Source organism: Musca domestica, unplaced genomic scaffold (assembly GCF_030504385.1).
Source record: "Musca domestica strain aabys unplaced genomic scaffold, Musca_domestica.polishedcontigs.V.1.1 27, whole genome shotgun sequence".
In the NCBI taxonomy this organism is placed as follows: Eukaryota; Metazoa; Arthropoda; class Insecta; order Diptera; family Muscidae; genus Musca; species Musca domestica.
Genome location: NW_026712286.1, coordinates 2,069,154 through 2,092,705, shown reverse-complemented (window position 1 = coordinate 2,092,705; position 23,552 = coordinate 2,069,154). Strand labels below are relative to the sequence as shown.

The 23,552-nt window shown below is 35.8% G+C and overlaps 1 protein-coding gene across 1 annotated transcript in view; it reads left to right on the top strand.

Annotated features, from left to right (window-relative positions):
* Positions 1–23,544, top strand: part of LOC101895245 (protein Teyrha-meyrha) — a 30,921-nt gene extending 7,377 nt beyond the window's left edge. The window contains exons 2-8 of the mRNA XM_059124039.1: positions 8,938–9,186; positions 9,317–9,464; positions 19,585–20,096; positions 20,699–21,305; positions 21,376–21,583; positions 21,647–22,019; positions 22,159–23,544. Coding sequence (XP_058980022.1) covers positions 8,938–9,186; positions 9,317–9,464; positions 19,585–20,096; positions 20,699–21,305; positions 21,376–21,583; positions 21,647–22,019; positions 22,159–22,413 — 2,352 coding nt within the window. The 3' untranslated portion in view covers positions 22,414–23,544. The remainder of the gene's footprint in view (positions 1–8,937; positions 9,187–9,316; positions 9,465–19,584; positions 20,097–20,698; positions 21,306–21,375; positions 21,584–21,646; positions 22,020–22,158) is intronic.
* The last annotated feature ends 8 nt before the right edge of the window (positions 23,545–23,552 follow it).

Below are 23,552 nucleotides of genomic sequence, written 5' to 3'. Positions count from 1 at the left end.
ATTACCTGCATTTTGGCATATCCGACCGAATTCAGTCTAGAAGCAAGTACCTCAAATTTGGTGAAAATCGGTTCAGATATATCTATAGCTCCCATATCCGATTTGATTTTTAAGTCCCTCAAATTCGTAATATGCATTCGACAAACAATGAAATTGCTACCAGTTATCTTACAGAGCTCGGAAATACCTCTGCCAAATTTTATCGAGAACGGCTAAGATTTGGAAATCACACAAACTACATGGATATGTTGATGAGGCCATCTTAGTGAGGTGGAAAATTCATTCAAGTCACCAGAATAATGTGGATAAATAACCCAGATCAGTCAAATGATGTGAAAAAATTATGCAAGTCATCTAAATGATTTGCAGCCTTTCCAAACGATGCGGATCAATTATCTAAATCATCCCAAGGATTTGGAAATTTTCTTGCTCATCCAAATGACGTTTATAATTTAAGGTAGTCTTTCAAATTACATGGGTAATTTATCCAAGTTCTCCAAATGACCTAGTTAAATAACGTGGACAAGTTGTCCTAGTCATCCAAATGATTTAGATGAGTTATTCTAGCTATCGAAATAACATGGATAAACCATCTTAGTCCTACAAATGGTGTGGATGGGTTATCTTAGTTGCCTTAAATGACGTCGATAAGAATTTTCAGTCATTCCCAAGGCTTTAATTTTAATTTAATCCTAATGATGTTGATTATTGGTCTCATCTATCCAAAAAACGAGCGGATACGTTATCCTAGCTATCCATTTGACGTGGATTTGCGGTGGATATATAATTCTAGTCATCCAATTGAAGTGGATGAATTATTCAAAGCTTTTATTATCCTTTTAATCTGGAAAATGCGGATAAGTGATCCTCGCAATAGAAGTGTCTCGGAAGAATAAACTATCTTAGTCTTCGAAATCTCGTTGATAAGCTATGCTGCTCACCCAAAGTGGTGTGAACAAAAAAGTCACCCGAAAGACTTGGATAATCCAAATGATGTAGATAAGTGACCCTATCTATCCTAGTTATCCACTTAACGTGGATAAGTTATTCGGATCATCGAAATGTTGTGGACAGTTTATCCTAGCTACCCAAATAGCCCACATATTCAATTCTGAACATTCACCTCTCGTGGATAAGTTATCCTAGTCATCTCAATGACGTGGATAAGTTTTGCTAGCCTTCTAAATTACTAATTAGGATTAGTGGATTAATAAGATATCCTCGATATCTAAAGGCTGCAGATAAGATATCCCAGTTATCAAAATAGAAGGATAAATTATCCAAGTCTTCTGACTGGCACCAAAAACTTATATTAATTATCCAAAGACCATGGATAAGTTATCTAAGGCTTTATTGCTGCATTTTCTTAAGCCTTCAAGTTTTACAATAATTTAGGATACAAAAATGGTTTTCTAGAAAAAAATTGGCAAAATTAAAAAAAATAAAAAAAATTTCAATTTTCATTTTCAAATTTTCATAGAACATAAATTCTACCCCAGATGCAGCTGTAAAAAGTTCTGGTGTGGTCTGTCCTTCTCTCCTCCTTTCCATATCAGGCAATTTGTTCAATTCAATTTACAACAATAATTTTTGTGAATAATTTCGAAATTTTTTCTATCTCTTTTTCAAAAAATACGAGTAATGACATATTAGAGTCATAATTCATTTGTGGCATAACTCATAATAACCTCTGGCAAAAACAACAACGAGAACCGGAACAATAATATGGTTAGCAGGTGTCTGTACAAAAGGTTTACCCTCTTTAAATGTAATTTTGATGCTGCTGCTACTCCTCCTCCTCCTTTTTCTCTTTCTTTTGGCTTTGATTTATCCACGGTGTGGAAATGGGTGTCTGTTCTGTTCGCCACATCGTTATGTTTGTCTATCTATTTAGTGTTAAATTGTCAACACTTGGCAATCGTTCAGGGGAATTGGTATTGGAAACTGTTAACTCGGGGTGGTTTTATCTATCACCCCAAGTAATCGGGAGAGACAAAAGCCTGACAATTGGAATTATTTTGCATTATTATCTGTGTTCATCGTTTTTATGACAAATATTTGACTATTGTTTGTTTCGCCTATTATTTGTTGTCTCAATGGCAGAGAAGGACAAGATCTGCATTTGAGGGGTTGTTCTGTGTGATATGCATCATTTGTAATGAAAACCTGCCAAGGAAAACACAAATTTTGATCCCCTACCAGCCAAGTGTTAAACCACTTGCTCTTCTATGCCTCGAAGTCTCTTCCGGTGACAAGTGCGATTTGCATATTACTTATTTCGAATTAATACTTTTTACAAATAAACCCCACACCGAGTTTTCTTTTTGGTCACTGTCTGGCCATGATACACCAGTGGCGGAACAGTCCCACCCAAACCAAACCAGCTGTGTTTAGTTATCATTAGCCATGTAAATTTTGCAACTTTATCTTGAAACTGGGGTAAGTTGCCTGTTTTTTTTTTTTGCTCTCAGTCATCTGAAATCAGATTAAAATCAATAAAAATCTAAGCATTGTTGTCATTTTTTATTAGCTATTTATTGTTGTTGTTGCTGTGTCGGCCGACGACCATTCAAATGCTTGTTTGCTTGTTGTATAGCACCGCAGCGGTATCATTTGTTGTTAGCGGAATTTATTGGCCATGGCTGCTTGTAAATCTATTTACTATTCAATGGATTTGTAATAATTGAATGGAACTTGTAGCTGCTGGAAAATTGTTGCTAATCTTGGAGAGACAAACGCCGTCGTCGAACAATGTTAAAGCGTAACAAAGTTTTGTTGAGACAAAAAAATATAAAAAGATTTATGACTTGTTTCAATTGCCAAAGACATTCTAAATTAAATAGAAACAAAACATGGATTTAATTTATGTTTTAATGAAACTTAAAGCGGTTGAGGAGTTTTAATAAAGGAAATCGTGTTAAAAATCACTGATTGCTGAAAAGGCAAGTGTATTTTTTCGCTTGAAAAATGAGACTATTTTTTAAGAAAAGTGACTCCCAAATACAAAATTATTATACCAAGGAACTTATAGAGAGGTTATTACCAATTTTACTTATAAAATAAAAAAAATCTCTTTTGAGACCACCGAATAGGTTTTTTGACCCTTCGAATCGATTATCATTTTAAGCTTTCCGATATTTTACCAATTTTTTTGCTAAAAAGAGTCTGGGACAAAAATAATAAGTAATGTTGCTGATATTTTTCCTATAAAAAATAGGACCATCTTTTTTTAGTGGGAGTAACATCGAGTAGATTCTATTCCGAATATTTTTTTCGTGTTTTGTCATACGCATTCGCTTTCACTCTTAGAGCATTTCGATTCTCACTCGAGAGCTGACATAAACCAAAAGAGCATTGAGAAAAAACTCACAACCTTCAAGTACACCCGCTCGAAAGAAAATTCTTGGCATACTCTTTCCAACATTTCGGACGGTAACTCACTTATAAATGATTCAATGCTACCTTCCAAAGTGTCAATTGCAGCTGGCTCTTCTGAAAAACCCTGAGCTTTAACATGGCCCCACAAAAAATAAAATTTAGGCAATAAATCGCACAATCTAGGCAGCCAACTGGAATAAAACGTGCAATAAAAAGTTCACCGAACCTGCCTCTCAATTACTCCATTTTTATGCGTGCTGTGCCACCGAGCTGTGTCACCGTCTTCTTAAAACCACAGGTCATGCAAGACAAGCTCATACATTTTGAGCAAAAAAGTTGGATATCATCTCACGGTAGCGCTCACCATTCATAGTTACGTTACGATTCGCATCATCTCTAAAGACGGTCGGTCCACCAAACTGTTACTTATTCTAGATGCATTGGTAACATTCGCAGTTATTCTGGCTCAAAAAATATGCTTTATCGCTGAAAGAAGTGTGCGGTGAACTTAGCAGAGCACTCATTTTGACAGTGAAACAAAACAAAAAACCCTCGTGTGCTGTTTATACCAGCGTTGCCAAAAACATGGTAGCTAAAACATCACCCTTTATTTGTAAATATTTATATTTTCTCTGTTTATTCGATTGCATTCATGGAGTAAACACTTACTTTTACTCCTTCGCCCTCTTAGAGTAAACTCTTACTCTATTTCGAGCATTTCGACACCCATTCAGACTATTCAAACAGGAGTAACTCCGCAGTGCTTCCACATAAAACAAAAAAGTGGAGAGTAAGCTCCTTATATAGCGTATACTCTTCGAGATATCTCGTTGATTAAAACGAGCTACCCTAAACTCTCAAGCATACATTGTAGTTATACTAACTCTTTTTGTGAGAATTATGTCTGTTCTCTTAATCCTCAGCTGTAAACGAAACAAATCCATAGCGGTTGTCCACTCAATTGCATTCTTTGAATAAATTGTTTCTCTACTCTGAGAATTGGAAACAGTAGTAACTCGGGAATACTCCCCCATTAAAACATGCACTCTTCGAGCACTCGTAAGAAAGTTTTACTAAATAGTAAACACGAGCAACTCTGAATGCTGATTTTCAGTGAGGCTGTCATTCATGTGGTCATATTTCTTTTCCCTAACGGAAGAGAGAAGAGTATCACGAGTAATTTTATATTTACGTAATTTATATCGGGTTATATTTTTCCGTAGAAGTGATTTATTCCAGCTTCTAGTGAGCTGTTCCATTCCAAGAGCTTTCTCTTCTAGAGTTCCAATAGAAAGTGTCCACCTTTGTGGTCTCCACATATTAAAAACATTTATCATATTTCCAACACAATATTTTCCTATGGAGTTTCCCAATTTTCATTAGGACAGGGGACGGGGATCTGCTGCTGTCTCATAATCTATGCTTTCATGCCAAATTATGTGGACATTTATTGTGTGACCAAACCGAACCAGGTTGAGAGGAAATAAAAGGCCATAACTTTATTGTTATGACTGAAATAAATAATGTGTGGCCTTTATTAAAAAGGGAAAACAAAATAAAGTAAGACAAAGTATCCCTAACGAATGAATAAGAGGGTGGTAATTATTTATCTTAGTTGGAAAATAAATATTGAAATAAAACAATTAAATTCTGGAGAAAATTTTGTGAAATATTTGGATAAAATATATAAAATTATCAGATTTCCTTACTGAAACTCATGGTAGAACAAGGAAGGTAAGCCCATGCAATCTTAGGTTTCTATATTTTCTTTTAGAATTATACTGCATTTACACAAATCACAGATGGGTACCTGTTTTTTATGCCCTTAAATTTGACAAGGAAAATTACAGAAATTGCAGGAATGCTTCTTTGAAATGAGGATACCGTTATTTCATTATACCATGCTAAAACTTGAGGACTTAAATCAAATTGTGGCCGATTTGGTTTAAATCCTGTAAACGTAGATTTTTTTTTGAAAATTATTTGTCCATGTAAAGTTTGTGCAATTTTCAAACCCAACCCCTTTTTTGAAATGTGATTTTTTAGATACAAAACAAAAATCCTTAAAAAATCTGCACATGTTTTAAGCGTTATGTTATTTATTGCAAAGGATTTAAATATTGTCATTATTGGAACGACCCATCAGCCAACGATTATCGTCATCACAGTCATCATCTCCGACGACACAAACAACGTTTAAAACGAAAAAAAAATCACAAACTTCCGAGGGGGAGAGAGATTTTGCTGGCTTCATGCTGGGTGAAAGTGTTGTTGTATATTTTCGATACCAAGGCAAGGGGGGTTGTTGTTACACCATGTAATGGGTGTTGTTGTTGTCTAAAGGATGTAAACGATGATGTTTGAAAAGTAATTTCTTTCGGATGGATATGTTTGGGTATGACAATAACCCACTAAACATATCATTTACAAGCCAAACATACATGCATACATATACACATACACATATGAGTTGATTGGGTTATGGGGAGTGTGCCTTGCTAGGGTGGCAAAGAAAAACGATTTTTTTTTTGCAAATTTCCTTTTGTGGTGAAAATTGCTTTTCCTCCATGCATGAATGCCGCCTGATGATGTGTGCCTGGAAGATGTTGATGGGAAAAGTCTCTTATGTGGAAAATTTGCATAAAAAACTACTTGTGTCATAGCTTCTGGTGTTTTCTTTTTCTGCTCGCTTCAAGTTCGATTACAATTTGTGGGAGATTTATTTAAGAAACTCATAAAAATCGTGACATAATTTATTTTAAACGTTACATGTATACCACCCCGTCAAATTTTGTTGTAAATTTTATAATTTTATTAAAGTCTTCTTGGGCGAGTAATCAGGCACACAATGTGTTCGTGTTGATGGCAACAAATTAACACTTATCAAATCGGTAACATCATGCTACCACCTTCCCCCCAACTCCTTCTCTTTCCAAAGATGTGTGAAACACCACACATCAGCAACATAGACATCAATTACTCACAGCTTCTAGGGGTTTGAGGTTGGGAGAAAGAGAATTGGAGTTTGTGTTGACACACCATACTGGTGTTGTGATTTAGAAAAATGTTGGAGTTCAACTGTCTGCCTGTTAGGCTTAGCATGACTTGTCAGTATCAACAGCATTCCCCACTCAAACACCTCTTATCGCCAACTCCCCCTTCTTTCCAATACAGAAAAGTATTTGAATGATAACCATTTACACATGGCTTGGTCCCGCATTGCCATGCCGTGGACTTAAAACCACAAAAATAAATGGGGTTTATCAAAAGCGTTTTGTCTGCCAGCAAAATACATATGTGTCCTCCTCTACAGAGTATTACCTCCATGGTTTTATTTTGGAGTTTGAGCCATAATTACAGGGGTATTTATCACAGTTAGGACACCAACTGGGGAGTTTAGCAAACCAAGTGGTCAACCACTTCGAGAAAAGTGTTTTATACTCCTATACATATATTATGAAGAGGGAAAGATAAGAAAAGGCATTTTTGGAAGGGGATACCAGTCCTAAATGCCAAAATTTCTTAGAAAAAAATAATTTTTTAATCGTTTTTAGGATTAGAGTCTTCTATCTCTAGGCCAGGACTTGGAAGCAATTTCTTGAAAAATAGTAATAAAAAATTTTCATATTTTAAAAGTTTTATATGAAATCCTTCTGAGTTCTTCAAAAAAATATCTCTGGTTCAAGATTCAGATTCTCTCAATGTTTAAAAATATCAGCTTTTAATGAACTTCAGCTTTTAATGAACTTTTCAGCTTTTTTATTTTTATTTATTTATTTTTTTATTTTTTATTTTTATTTATTTTTTATTTTTATTTATTTATTTAGTCGATATAGAAATACTTTAAACTTCTTCAAGGAAACTCCAGGTCTGGACTCCGTCCTTGACAAAAATATTTTCTTAAAATATTCACAATATTAGCTTCAAAACTCCAATATCTCAGAACGTTTCTTTAAAATATTTAGTCCTTGAAACTTCTGCCAATAAAAATTTCGCCACCAAATGATGATCTTTTGCAGAAAATCTGAAGATTTCTTTTAAAGATAATATTAGAAGTCTTACAGTAAATCAGAATATCCTGTAAAGCCTACCAGGATAACGTCGATAATATTAAAAAACCTATTATGAGAACAAGGAAAATATATTAAGACTATCAGGATAACGTTTAAAGTCTATCAGAGAAAAGTGGATAACATTTGTAGTCTATATACAAACGCGGATAACATTTACATACTATCTGGATAAATTGGATAACATTTAAAACCTATTTGGATAACGTGGATAATGTCTACATCCTCTAAGAACAACGTGGATAAAATTTACACTCTCTCTCTGTATAAAGTGAATAAGATTTACAGCCCATCAGGATAACCCGGACCATAGGGATTATGTGTACAAAGTCCACATCTTATCAGGATAACATGGTCATAAAGTGGTTAACATTTAAAGCCTATTTGGATAACATGGATAATGTCTACATTCTCTAAGAACAGCGTGGATAAAATTTACATTCTCTCTGGATAACGTGGGTAAGATTTACAGCCACTCAGGATAACCTGGATTATAGAGATAATGTGGATAAGATTTACATCTTATCAGGATAACGTTTACATCCTTTCAAGATAACGTGGATAAATTTTACAGTATATCTGGATAACGTGGATAATATTTCAATAGCATCAGGACAACGTGGGTAGCCTTTTTTGTCGTATTTGGTGTTGGTTACAGTTTATCAGAGTAGAATAACAATTGCATTGGGACAGGACAACATGGATAACGTTTTTACTGTGTCAGGATATCGTGAAAAGCGTTTAAATCGCATCAGGATAACTTGGATAACATTTCGCATAAGGACAAAGTGGATAACATGGATATAATTTTTAACGTTTTAACTTCTGATTTTTGTCTAGCAGAATTTAGAAACCTTCAAAAGGTTTCAGAGTCTACAAAAATTCCCCTGTTTGAAAAGAATATGAATCCTTTGAAATACTCGCTGAGCAAATTCCCGTGTTCATCGTTCCAGATTTCTCAATTTTTTACTAAATTTTGCGAATAAAAGACAGGAACAGGCTTCTTTTTTCTTAATTGGAAATTTTATCTGAAAATAAATATTTTTGGCATATTTTACATTAATCCTTGAATTCAAGGATAAGGAATGCAGATTACATGCAAATCTAAAAGGACACAAGAAGAAATCCCACTTCCAGCAATAGTTCCATTAGCCATGGTCATCACAATTCGACAGTGTTTTTTTTTTTTTTTTCTTAAAAATGATTGCCAATATTTTCCATAACCTCTAACCCTTGTCAATGGGCAAAAATAAGGATTATCTACAAACTGACCATATGCATTTTCCCAATACTTTTTTTATTTTACATAATTTTCCCTTTTCCCACCCCTCTCAAAGGGGTCAAGTTGGCTTAAGTTGTCATCAAATGATAAACCAATCAATAATTTCAAGAGGGTGGTGAGTTGGAAAATTCCTTATAATCCTTGTTATCTTTGCCTCAACATCGATTTTAGCCCAACTCTATTCATTCGCAGTACCCTTTCTTGCAGTTACCTGACGCCAAAGATCTCCACAACATGTCACTAGTCGGCAGTTATGGCTCCCACTTGCTGCACACCTTCCATCCCCATCTCCTGCAGACCCTCAACCACAACATGCTGGCGGCAAATGGCTCAGCGGCGGCGGCCAGTTACTTTGCCAGCGAACGAGCCGCTCTGGGCAAGCCGTCAGTGTTGGGTAATTTCCAATTGCCATCGGCATTTTCACCGCCAAAATACATTGGAATTTCACTGGACCAGGTAAGTGGTGATGCTAGACTACGTCTTGGCTAGACCAGACCAGCAATGATTATTTGTTGAGTAAATTTAAAAAAAATAAATTTAATTTTAACTTTGATTTTCCTTGTTCTCTTCCTCTCTCTCTCTGCAGAATCTCTTCAATGGCAATGACTCGTTTCGCACCGACTCAGCCAGTCCCACATGCACATCCCACGAATCATTGGAGGGCTCCAACGACTACGATGCCGAAAAGGGTGAAAGTCCACGCAGCAATGCCTCCGATCCCCGGGATTTAAGGCGTAAGTGAAATGTACATGAAACCAATTTGACAGTTTTGACATTGAGATCTCTTTAGGAAAAAAAAAATTAATATTACAAGGATAAGGGGGTGGGAGTAGGGCACACCCTTTCGTCTTTTTTTACAGGATATAGGAAAAAATTTGCATGTTGCCAAATATTTGCTGATAAATTTTATTTAAATCTTTGAAACCGACTCGTGCTAAGGGATAGATAGAAATCTTTTGATGAAAATGTTTCTATTTATATAAGTAATTTTGGGTTTTTTGCGACTTTCCTTCTTTTTCGCAAAAATTTAAACGCTTCACTTGCTAGCGAGTTAACAAACAGCCAACCAGTCAACCCCATGAGCCACGCTTGCCTTTAAACTGTTTCGTGCTTTGGCAAATTTTGATGAAATGCTATCGTCCTGCCGTCGTTCATTGACTTTTGTCTGCCCCTCCTTTTTTGCATATCTCAGATAAGACTGACGTTTATTGGTGGCATTTTAAATAAAAAATTTAATAAAAAAAATTGGCTTGCTTTATCTTGATTGAAATTGTCAAGAAGTACTCATGCCTGACTTGAAGGCACTTGAGAATAGAAACGGAAGGCGTTTAGTGGCAAATTGAAACTTTTTTGGCATAAAAATGGCTGAGTTCCTAACGTTTACAGCCTATCAGGATAATACGAATAAAATATACAGCCCATCAGGATAACACGAACAATATTTGCAGCTTATTAGGACCATCAAGATAATGTGGATAACATATACAGGCTATTAGGATAATGTGGATAATATATTTAGCCAATTAGAAAACATGGATAACGTTCACAGCCTATCAGGATAATATGGGTAAAATATAACTCTATAAGGATATAGTGGATAACATTTTTATCCCATCCTGATGGCGTTGGTTAAAGTTAACCCTACCAGAATAACAATTATACTGTGTCAGGTCAAAGTGGACAGCATTTTTACCGTGTCTGGATAACATTTTACTGCATCAGGATAACGTGGATAACATATTTAATAAATACGGATAATATCCACTTTACTACATTTGGATAACGCTGATAAACATGGAAAACATTATTATAATATTAGAATGACTTGAATCCTATCAGGATAAAATAGATAACATTTTAATAATATCAGGATAACGTGGATAATAATTTAATAGCATTAGAATAATTTGGATAACGATTTTGTCGTATGAAGATAACGTGAATAACATTTTTACAGTATGAGGATAATAGGATAGCATTTTTAACATATCGGGATAACATAGACATCATTTTTACAGCGTCGGGATAAAGCGGATAACATTTTTACAATAAAAAAAATAATGCGGATAATATTTTTAATGTATCCGGATAACGTGGATAATAATTTAATCGTATTAGAATAATCTGGATAACGATTTTGTCGTATGAAGATGACGTAGATAACATTTTTACAGTATGAGGATAACACGGATAACTTTTTAAATAACCGGATAACACAAAAATCATTTTTACAGCGTCAGGATAAAGCGGATAACATTTTTACAATATAAAGATAATGCGGATAATATGTTTAACGTATCCGGATAACGTGGATACTATTTTTACCGTGCCAGAATAAAGTGGGTAGCATTTTAAATACATCAGGATAACATTTTTTATCGCATGATAATAATTTAGATAACGTTCTTATTGCACTAGGATAACGCGAATAACATTTGTAGAGTATCAGGATGACCTCGATAGTATTTTAAGCTTATAAAGGTACCGTGGATAATATTTTTTTCAGAATCAAGATAACACGGAAACATTTTTAATATATCGGAATAACATAGATACCATATCCACAGTATCAGGATAAAGCGGATAACGTTTTTACATTATAAAGATAACGCGGATAATATGTTTGACGTATCAGAACAACGTGGATAACATTTTAAACGTGTCAGGATAAAGTGGATAAACTTTTAAGTACATCAGGATAACATTTTTATCGCATGAGGATAATGTGGACAGCATTCTCACTGTATTAGGATAACGTGAATAACATTTGTAGAGTATCAGGATGACCCCGATAATATTTTTACAGAATCAGGATACCACGGATAACATTTTTTAATACATCGGAATAACGTAGACACCATATTTAAAGTATCAGAATAAAGTGGATAACGTTTTAACATTATAAAGATAACGCGGATAATACGTTTGACGTATCAGGATAACATGGATAACATTTTTTAGCGTGTCAGGACGAAGTGGATAATTTGGATAACATTTGTATGAGAAGAAAATAAAAAGGATGGCATGCTTACTCAATTAGGATAAAGCGGATAACACTTGTTCAGTATCTGGATAACCTGGATTATAGTTTTACCTTATAAAGCTAACGAGGAACGTGAATAACAGCTTTGCCTTATCCGGATAGCACGGATATCAGGTTATATTGGAATACAGTTCAGCATATTCGAAGAATAGTATATCAGGATAAAACGGATATCATTGACAGCCTATAAAGAGTATCGTGGATAAGATTTTTATCGTATCCAGATAAAGCGGATACGAAACTCACCTCGTCTGATTAAAATGTCAAATGTTATAAAATCGATAAAATTGTTATGTTGTACAGTAGTTATGGATAATCCGAATTAATTTCCCATTATCCGAATATCGGATAATATCAATTCAAAAATGTCCTTTTCCAATTAATCCGCCGAACAATTAGAGCAAATTAAAAGCGACCATCCAGACGAGGTCAGCGAGTAAACAACACGACGATGGCAACATTTGTATTTGAATTATTTGTTGTAATTAATATTGAAACATTGTGGTTGTTGTTTGTGTTGTTGTTGTTGCTGCTCTGACGATTATAACTAATAACAAACTCAAACTACGAAAATGAACATTTGTCCGACCGACCGACCGTTCATTCATTCATTCTCTTAAAATAACAACATAATTCATAAGATTTACACAACAACAATAAATCGCTGAACTCAAAGAAGGAGAGGGGGTGGAGGTAGTTCCCAACAACAGGGCTGCAAACATATGGAGGGTGTTGTGAATGGGTTGAATTGTGCTGGAGGGTGGGGACAACAATCGGAACTCTTTACGCCGAGAGAACATCAAAAGCAATAAACAAAAAATGTTGCCAAAGCTGCTGCCAGCCAGCCAGCAGCCAACAAAAACAACAAATAAACAAAACCACCAGAGAGTGGTTGTTGTTAGTTGGTCGCTCGGTCGGTCGGGTTTGCTCACACTGCAGTGGCATACAGAACTCGAAGGATAAAGACACTTCAACCAAGTGCGATGATGATGACGGCGTCTATTTTTGTTCTTGTTGTTGGTTCGACGTGGTGTGGCATACCCTGGCATGGCATGGAATGCACAAAACATCCACACAAAGCGCCAAAAGTCAAAAGTCTTTGACGCCATACAAAGCTGGGAAAATGATTTCAATACAACCCTTTAACGCTGCAAGGGGGAAGGGGGGAGAATGGGGCGAGGGGGAGGTATGGTTACATTTGTCTAAAATGTATAGGTTTCTAGAGGTGGGGAGCATCAAAATTGGCTTAAGAAATATTTCGAAGGGAAGTAAGGGGTTACAGAGGATATTTTTTATTGCCAGTTTAAATTGTTGTTGTTGCTTCTCTTGTTGTAGATAAGTGTTTTAAATGTCGCGTGCTGGCTTTGCTCCGCTTTTAATGAATTTATGAAATTTTCAAAAGGATTTTCGAAAAAGTACTCAACATGCCGGTACGTTTTTTTTAAGTGGAACATGCAACATGTTGCCAGAACGTGAAGGGAAAAAATAATACTTGGATGTTCGTCGTTGTTGACATCAACTGAATGACGTCAAAGACACAAAACATTGAACGCTCACTTAATTACGTTATAATTGTCATTGTTTAGACACAGAGGCGAGCTGGCGGAAGAGCTGTTCTTTTCTTTGGCCTTGGCAAGGATACACACCACTGCACACATTATGCCCCTTTGCCGAAGAGAGCCAATTTGTTATATTAAGTATTGTAAATATGAATATTTCAAAGCAAATTGCCGCCGGCCTTTGGCTTGGGAGGACCAACAATAGGCCAAGATTCTGGATTCTTAATTAGCTGTAATTTAATGGGAGAATGGCTGGAGCGGTCGAGATGTATTTAAATTAGCCGCGATTAAAATATTACAGTACTGAGAAATAACCTGGCTTCAATGGTGTTTAAAACCTCGAACCTCGTCAAATTTGGGGAAAATCGGTTCATATATAGCTATAGCTCCCATATGAATTATTCATCCAATTTGTTATACAGGGTGAGATAAAAAAACAGCAACAAAGTCAAACACCATAATTTTTTTTTTTTTTTTTTTTTAATTTTATTAAATGGAAGCAAAAAATGTCGGAAATAGCATCAAATTTTAGAATAAGTTTAGATTTGTTCGAATTTGTCTGCTTCGGCACGAATTATGGCACAAATAACGGTCAATGAAACCGTCACACGCTGCCGAATGTTACTCTGCGGTATTTTGGCCCATTCCCGGCGAATCACTTGCTTGAGGTGATTTACACTTTGGTATTTTTTAGTGCCAACCTTGCTTTCCAAAATACTCCAGACACAATAGTCCAACGGATTGGTATCCGGAGATTTTGGTAGCCATTGTGCACTGGAAATGAAGCGAGAAACTTCATTTTGTAACCATTTTTGGGTGGCGCGTGCTGAGTGCGATGTTGCTGAGTCCTGTTGGAATGTCCAAGGTCGTGCCCAAGGCTTTAATACACCCTTCAGAATATTTTCGCGATAATATTCAGCATTTATTCTGATGCCATGGTCGATTAATACGAGCGGAGGGCGACCATCGGCTGTTATGGCGGGCCACACCATCACCATGGCCGGCGCTTGAATTCTGGTGTCCACCCGAAGGTGCTCATTTTTTAGCTAACCTCTTTGGTACCTCAGGTAAACACGATCGTTTTGTTTGTTTACGAACTGCTGGACAACGAATGTTTTTCCATCGGAGAACGGAGAAAACCAAATTCGGCAGTTCTTTTGAGTCTATTTTCGTTTTGTTGCATATTTTGGAATTTTAATGGCTTTACCCCGAGCTCATTTTACAATATTTGCCGAATGGAATATTGTGATATGTTCAGCTCACGAGCCATTTTTCGGCCACTGCGACGCGGGTTACGATAAAGTCGCTTCTTTATTTTTCGAACCATTTCTGCTGATGTTGCTGTTTTCTTCCGTCCACTTCCTTCCGTCCTCTACCAGTATCACGGTAACGAGCAATAGTACGAGACACAAAAGATTTATTCACATTTAAATGCTGGAGTGCTCTAACGATAGCCACTCGTGGTTTTCCAGCCAAATACAAAGACATCACACTATCACGCTTGAAATCCATAACGAATTTTTTTTTCTGGACAATTCTCACCAAAATGCTTTTGTACGCTTGTAAACAATATAATGGACTGTCACTGGAATAATTTTAACAGCTGTCGGACGAGTGGCTTAGAAATGACAGCAGTCTGAAGTTGGTTGCAGTTTTTTCGTCTCAAGCTTTATATTTTTTCATTCGATTTGGTATGATTTAATTCTCACAAATTCTCCATAAAATCTTTTATATAAGTTATGTGAAGCTCTACTATATATGCAAAGGCCTGTAGGGTATCATAAAGTCGGCCCTACCCGACTTTTAGACTTTCTTTACTGGTTTTTTATTTCATATAATTTTTCTAGACATTTTGTTTTTTTTTTTTTTTTTTGTAGAAAAAATACACATATCCATATCAAATGCCTAAAATGAAGCAACCAAAACATGTTACTTCTTTTTCCCTTCCATGTCCAACAAATATTTGTTGTCCCAATTTGTTGTAATGCTACACACTTCTTTGATGGCTAATTTTCAAGCAATTACCCCTGGCCACAAGTCAACCACCCTCTCTCAACTTTCAACTAAACTCCCCGGAGTAGTTACAGCCATCCATCTAAGCCATAATAATTTGATGGATGATGAGTTTGTGGAATTTTTAAATTAAAATTCAGACAAACGGCCAACAAACACACACACACACTCCAAAAACATAACCTTACTAATCGCATAGATAGTCAGTCATCCAACCAGGCAACTAACACCCCAAGTACCAGCTCCAGCGAGGTATGAAATTATTATGATTTCTAAACATGTAATCTAAAATCGCATTCCAGTCGCTGTGTTCGTTCGTTCGCGCCAGTGTATCTCTTGTCCGCCGGCAGCAGAGTCGGCGGTATATCCATTGCAAATTTGTACAAGTTTATCGCCCACATTCCCCTGAGGGTAGGGAATATTTTCGTTTCTCTTTTCTCTTTTTTTTTTTGTTTTTGTTTTTGTGGCCATTTAGCCAAACAATCAACGACCAATCAGTCGCTACTCATGTGTGTAAATAAATAAATAAACAACAACGGCAAAAACAACAACAATTCGCCATTTCAGTTTCCACAGCAACAACGGTAAAATGCATTTGGCAATGACGTCTGGTTCCTGGTGTTTCAATGCATGCGAATGCATGGCGTTGTCAACAACAACAACAATTTACTTAATTTTATTTAAAATAAAATAAAAATATTGGTTTGTTAAATGGTTAACCATGCAAATGAAATGAATGGCGTTCCAGAGGTCAGACAATGTCATGGGGCAAATAAATGCAACAAATATTGGGGTGGCCTAGACAATTTAATATTCATGGGAAAGAAGAAAATCACGAGCATGATTCATGTATTGGAAAAAAACATTAAATTGTGAATATCCTTGGGGATTTTTCCTCCAAGAAAAACTTTTATCAAGCCACATTTGGTGCTGTAAGGTAATTAAAAGAATAGTTAAAGAAACCCGTGATTATCCTTAAGAATGTTTTTAAAGATTTTTCCGGTTAGGTTCCTCGATGAAAAAACCTTCAAAATCTACATTTATTGCTTTAAAGATTTTCCTGAAAAATATTAAAAGAATTACGTAAGGGTTGTTATGATAAAACTTTAAAAATTTATTTCTCTAATGGTTACTGGAAAAAAAAATCTTTAAAAAAAAACCAATTTTGTTTCCTTAAGAGTTCTTGGAAAAAATCTAAAAAAATAACGTTTATGTTGAGGACCCTTTACTGAAAGGTCCTTGAAAATCCTTGAAAAATGTCCTTTAAACTACGAATTTACTCCGTTATATAACATTGAGGAACTTTGAAAGTTCTTATAAAAATGTATTTTAAAGACTTAAGGTCTTAGAAACATAAGTCATGTTTATTACTCTGAAGTCCTTCGTGAAGTCCTAAGAAAAGTCTTAAAAAAACATATATATATTACTTTTAGGTCCTTGGAAAAAATTTTTGAAAATATTTTGTTCTTATTACTGTGAGATCCTTGAGGGTCCTTGCAAAAATCTTAAAAAAAATATTACTTTGAGGTCCTTGGATAAAATCTTAAAGGACTCGCATGTATTTTCTAAAGAAAAATCATGGCTCCTTTTATCTGTGATGTCCCTGGAGGGTATTTTGAAATTTCTGTAAAAAAACATTTTTATTATTTTAGGATCCTTATAATCACTATTAAAGTCCTGGAAAATACACTAACAATCAACGTTCATAACCTAAAAAGCCTGGGTATTATTCTTAAAAGCTCCAGGTTTACTTCAGTGAGGTCCTTAAAAAATCTTAAAAATTCACATTTGTTACTATGAGGTCCTTAAAATTCCTTAGAAAATCAGAATTTATTACTGTGAGTTCCTTGGTAATTTCTGCGAAGGTTCTGGGAAAATTACCTAAAAAATCAACGTTCATAATCTAAAGAATCCTTGACAATTATTCTTAAAAACTCCAGGTTTACTCCGGTGAGGTCCTTAGAAAAATCCGTAAATATTCCATTTTATTACTGTGAGGTCCTTAAAAAATCCTTCGAAAATGAGAATTTATTGCTGTGAGTTCCTTGCTGATTACTGCGAAGGTCCTGGAAAAATGCTCTAAAAAAACAATGTTCAAAACTTAAAAGATCCTTGATAATTATTGTTTAAAACTACAGTTATACTCCAGAGAGGGTCTTAGAAAAAATCTCATTTATTACTGTGAGTTCATTGGTGATTTCTTGAAAAAAATTAAATGAATGAAGACCATCCTAAGTACTGTGCGGTCCTTGGATGTCGCTTGGAAATGTTTCTTTAAAATATACCAGTGTATCGCTGAAAGGTCCTTTAAATAAAATCTGTTAAGGATTCAATTATTTTACGGCGAGATCCCTTACGAATCTTTTGAAAGGATTAATTAAAAAACCACCTTTATTACCATGAGTTCCTTGGAGTCATAAAAAATCATTTATTACGATGAGGTCCAGGAAGGTTTATTATTCTGAGTGGCCTTGGTAAAAATCTTTTTAATTTCACTTTAAAGGTCCTTTACAATATCCCATGGTTTACATTTAGGGTCCTTTTTTAGCTTCAGAGTCCTTGGATAAAATTTAGGAAATAAAAATCTATCAAAAACCCGTTTTATCGCTTTAGAGATTATTCAAAAAAGACTTTAAAAATCCTTAAAAGTCCTTGTAAAAATACTTAAATATTAATTTTTTACTGTCCTTGGTAATAAAAAATTCTTTAAAAATTTATTATTCTTTATTTCTATGGAAGCCCTTGGAAGAGTACTAAAATATCTACCTTTGGTCCACTGGTGTCATATATGACCTAGGTTTTTTAAAGTATGTCTAAATTACAGAACTCAGTATTTTTCGACAACAACGCTAAAGTTGGATATCAATACTCATATCGTATTTTTTTGAATATTGTAACGAACAAACCCAATAATATTGTTGGGCCTATTCAAATTTGCTATTCATCATTACAACCATTTACAGTAGAACAATAATTGTCCGACATAATAAAATAAAACAAATTTTATACATTTTAATGTCTTCCGTTTTCACGACAAAGGACCTAACTCCTCTAATATGAAAAGGAAACGGAATAATATCACCATCAAAACTAAATAAGTTAGTTTTGATATAATATAAGCTACTGGATTCCGAGAACACTATTTCGGGTGTTATAAGTTTCCATGCAGTCCTTTAGGCTTTATGAAGTTAAGGCTTCCCTTAGTTGGACGTTTTTATTTATTTTTTTTTTTTTTTGTATTTTTCATTCCAAAAAAGCATTTAGTCCTTTTTGCCTCAAAAGCGACAAATTTAAAGTCTGGTAATGCAGGACTATCTCTCCGGTTGAATAATTGTGGTTGTTGTTGCTGGTTTTGGCATACGTGTTGACTTCTACTTGTCGGTGCTGTTGCTGTTTTTGTTTCGCTCGCCCTGGTGTTAAAATCACGTCTACGACAAGTGGTAACATCAGAGGTTGGCTAAATGGCTGGTTGACTGGTCATTTGTTGTTTTTGCTGTTACACATTTTTTTTTGCTTCTGACCTTTTGTTGTGTCCTGCCATATTGTGGTCGTTGTTGGACAGCAGCAGAAAAAAAAACGAAACGCTCTTTGACTGCAAATGTCAGTTGTCAGTTGCCAATTATGTAATTTCGGAAATGCAACAGTAACAACAACAACCTATCCTGCTGTGATTTATTTAAACAAAATTAAATCATGGCATTCCACCATACCCCCGCCATTCTTATTGCCCTTTAAGCCCGAATGAATTATCACACTTTGGCCAAAGGAGAGCGAGAGAGGGGGTGAAAGGGAGAGCCATAGTCTCGTGAATCAAATACGTGTTGAAAATATTTAGAAAGCAATTAAAATTTGTAATATTTTTTCCACCAAAAAAAAAAACACCGAAAACTGAAAACATAAAAATCCATTCGGAATTCCTGCATAAATTCGAACAATATTTATGGCCATTACATGCTCACAGACACACACACACAGAAGGCAAGACAGACAGACAGTCAGACAGGCAAACAAACAGTTATTGTGGCACAGAAATTTGTTACATTTCCCACTCTTTATTGTTGCCCCCACCCCGACTAGCAAACATTTCAAATATTCCAATTGAATACCAGAAGGTCGTTTCAATTTGTTAGACATTAATTTAAAGATTTATTATTGTTGTTGTGCTTTTGTTGTAACGATAATCCCCACAAACAAATCCATAGTAAACATAAAGTTTATGTTTTTTTTTTCTTCTTCCAGATACCCATCGCAGTGACAAACCATCGACATCATGTGCCTCCTCCATGGCTGCCGTCTCGGCAGCAGCCGCCGCAGCTGTGGCCTCCATAGCCTCGTCACAGGCAGCAGCGGCCGCCTCTTCGGCCACGGTATCATCACACATGTCCCACCATCCACATCATCCCCATGCTCCGCCCCACCATGTACCGCATCATTTACCCCCGCTCAGTGCCCATCATCATCACCATCATCCGAACAGCAGCCTCTTGGCAGCGGCCAGTATGAGCCATAGTTTGGGCTTGGGAGGTCCACCGGGTCTGAGACCACCACCAGGCCATATACCCGATATGTGTCCTGTTTGTGGTATTAAACTATCGGCTGATGAGTGGAACTCTCATTTTCTAACGGAACTGGATCGTTTGTATAAATTGAGTTCCGGTATGGAGAGATCGAATTTACAGGCCACTTATATGTTTGCCCAACCCTGCCCCTCACAAGAGAATGCCATTAGGACCAGCCATAATCGTTGGGAGGTAAGTAGAGGTTGGAGAGACTTGGACTCAACATGGGGGGAAAATTGGGACAAATTTAGGAAATGTTGAGGGCACATTGAGAAATGTTGAGGTAACATTGAGAAGTGTTGAGGCAACATTGAGAAATGTTGAGGCAACATTGAGAAATGTTGAAGGAACATTGAAAAATGTTGAGGCAACATTGAGAAATGCTGATTCAAGATTAAGAAATGTTGATGCAACATTAATAAATGTTGAGGCAACATTGAGAAATGGATTCAACATTACTCATTAAAAAAAGTTGCTGAACATTTTTTTTTTTTTCATAAAAAGTGGTTACTTCAGAATTTTGAAATTTTGCTCCACAATTGAATAAATGTTGCTTCAACATTGTGAACTTCGCGAAATGTTGCTTCGGCATTACAAAAATGTTTTGCTACATAAAAAGGTTGCTCAACATTAAAAAGTGTTGCTTCAGCGTTTCAAAAGTGTTGTCGATAACATTTTTGGTTCAGCCTTTGAAAAAATGACTCAACATTCAAAACTTTACGAAATGTTTGAAAATCTTAAAATTGATGGTCGATAATTAAAATTCTTTCCTTCTAAATTCTCTCTCCCATCAGACCTTTCAAAGAATACGCAACAATCGCCAAAATCGTTTACGCATCAAGGTACGTAAGCGTAAATATGGCGACATGTATTTCATGGAGAATATGTTTTGCAATTCCTGTCCGATTTGCAAACGGAAATATGCCCTCGAGGTTGGTGGTAAACTGCCAGATGATGAGAACAAGCAACAGGATGAAATCGAAACTGTGGATGTGGAATCTTGCAATGATGATGTACCTGATTCGAATTCGGAACTGTCACAGGTACATCATGCTCATATGCCAGCTCTGAGTGGGAGTAGCAGCCATAGTAGTAGCCATAGCAGTTCAGGTGGTGGTGGTGGAGGTGCCAGTACACCAGGTGGCGCCAATTTGCACAACAGTAATAGCCAGCCAGGGAAATTGGATGGCATACTGTACAGAACTGCCAATTGTGCCATAAGTAAGGATAATATGCATCAGACAGCCGAGGAGGATATTAGCACAAATGTGGCCACCACCACCAGTGGCAGTAACAGCAGTAATAGCAGCAGTGCTGGAAGTAGCAGCAATTGGACAGAAGCTCATAATCCTGGCAGTAATATCAACAGCCATACGAATGCTGCTCAGGGGCATATATCAGGTAACATAGCTACTTTTAATTAAAAGAAGATCAGGGTAGATATCAATAATAATTTCTTGCTCGGTTTTAGTGAAAAATGTCAGCGAATTATCCTCGACAACCCATCACTACTACAATGCCGATTCCTGCAATGAGGAACGCAGCGCCAAGGACATGTCCATGGATACTTGCAATAATGACAGCGATGAGGATGTTATTGTGGATGACGATGACTCCATTAAAATGGCCAGCTATAACAAGAAGAGGAAATATGAGGAGGCCATGGTGGGCAGTAGCAGGTAAGAAACAGAAGAAAGAAAGTAAAGTCGGTATTCACATACAAAAAACAAATCAATTTTTAGAATTTCAGACAACCCCTCACCGGTGGAGGAGAGGCCACGTTCTGAGCCCCAGGTTACCAGTACCGAAACCACCGTGGAAAATCCTCATAACAATAATAATAACAACAACACCACAAAATACACAGCATTTGAAGATTTGAGAAGTAAACACATGACCCATCACGGCCAGCAGCTGCAAATGCAGCATCACCAACCACTTGAACGGGATTCACCCAATGGTCATGGTCATGGACAGGTGGCACCACAACATCCCGGCCTCATGCCAGGCCTTGCAGCAGCACAACAACAACAGCAACAATTGGACTCAAAGGTGGGAAATAGTTCGGATATAAAACCCGACAATGAAGATGATAACAAATGTTTCATTTGTAAGGTAAATTTTTCAGTTTTGTTAGGGCCCGCCAGGGCAGTGTTTCCTGCCCCGGGATTTTTTTATTTGCAATTTTATTGAAAAGAAAGAAGCGATTGTTGTAATTGTTGTTTTAACTTTTCCAACATTTTCTATCATTAAGACAGGTATAAAGGACTTTGCGTCGGACACATTTTTGAGAGGGCGTAACTTTTATTTCCATCAGAGTTGTGCCAATGTCATGAGCAGTTATCGTTTGAACAAAGAACTTCAGCAGCAGCAACAACAACAGCAACATCTTCATCAACAAACCGAAGTTGGCAGCAGTGATAAACCAGCCACGGTGACACAATCCCAATCGCAGCCAACTTCACAGCAACATGTTGACAATGGCCAGGCAACACACAAAGAAAGTTAAGACAATGAGAATTGCAGAAAAAGTGATGATAACTATAGCGAAAATAAATTGGGAGAATAAAAATAAAGAGAATCTAATTTGTGGCCATACAAGAAGGAGAAATTCTGATAAATTTAGATGTATAGCAACATGTTGCCGGACTGGGGCAACATTCAGAAAAGTACGGTTATTTCAATGTCAAATCATCAAATGACAAGCCTAATTGGTGTCAAGTATAAATCTGTGAAAAATTGGAAGGGATTTTAAGTCGAGAAAAACAAAAAAAAACATTATAGCAACTTGTTGCTAGACTAGGATTTTCCCTGCAACATTTGAAGGGAAAATGCTCAAAGCCCATAGAATTTATGCAAATTTTGATAGATCATGGTTAAGCAAATGATCTCCTTACTCGGAAATAAATTTCACAGAGGATATTACATGAATCACCAAAATCTTTTGCAACATGTTGCCAGACACATGTGTACAACAGCCACTACCATCTACCACGATATCTTCAAAAAGGCCATAAACCACAAAATAAAATATGAAAGAAGTATAATTTAGATAAGAATTTTAATAATTTAATGAAAAAATTTAGAGACCCCCTTCCCCCTCTGTCCCTACAATCAAAGAACGCGACAAAACATATAAAGAATTTATTAGAGAAAAAAGGAGAAAAGTAAAATAGCAATTTAAATGTAGTTAAAGAAAAAGAAAATAAATTATATTTAAAATATAACAAATAAATTTCAATTTAAATGTATAAAAATTATAATTATCATCTACGAATATATAAAAAAATCCATGTAAATTTTGTTTTTCTTTTGTCTAGGTAACTTAAGTGTAGACTGGATTGTAAAAAACAAGTTAAGTTCTCCCTCCACCCCTTGTAATGCCTCTCTGTAGATCTTTTCTTTTTGTTCCCCAACATTTCTGTTAGATAATTTTTCTTAAAGGCTTCAAACAAACAAACCCCTAATTGCCCTAAATGTATTAATAATAAATGTGTAATTGTTATTTATATAATTTTAACTTAATCTAATTGTAATTAAATGAAAGTATTTTAAATTAATGCAAAAACAAAACAAACAAAAATCATAAGAAATACACATATTTTAAAACAAATACAAAAAAATGAAATAAATAACAAAATACTAACG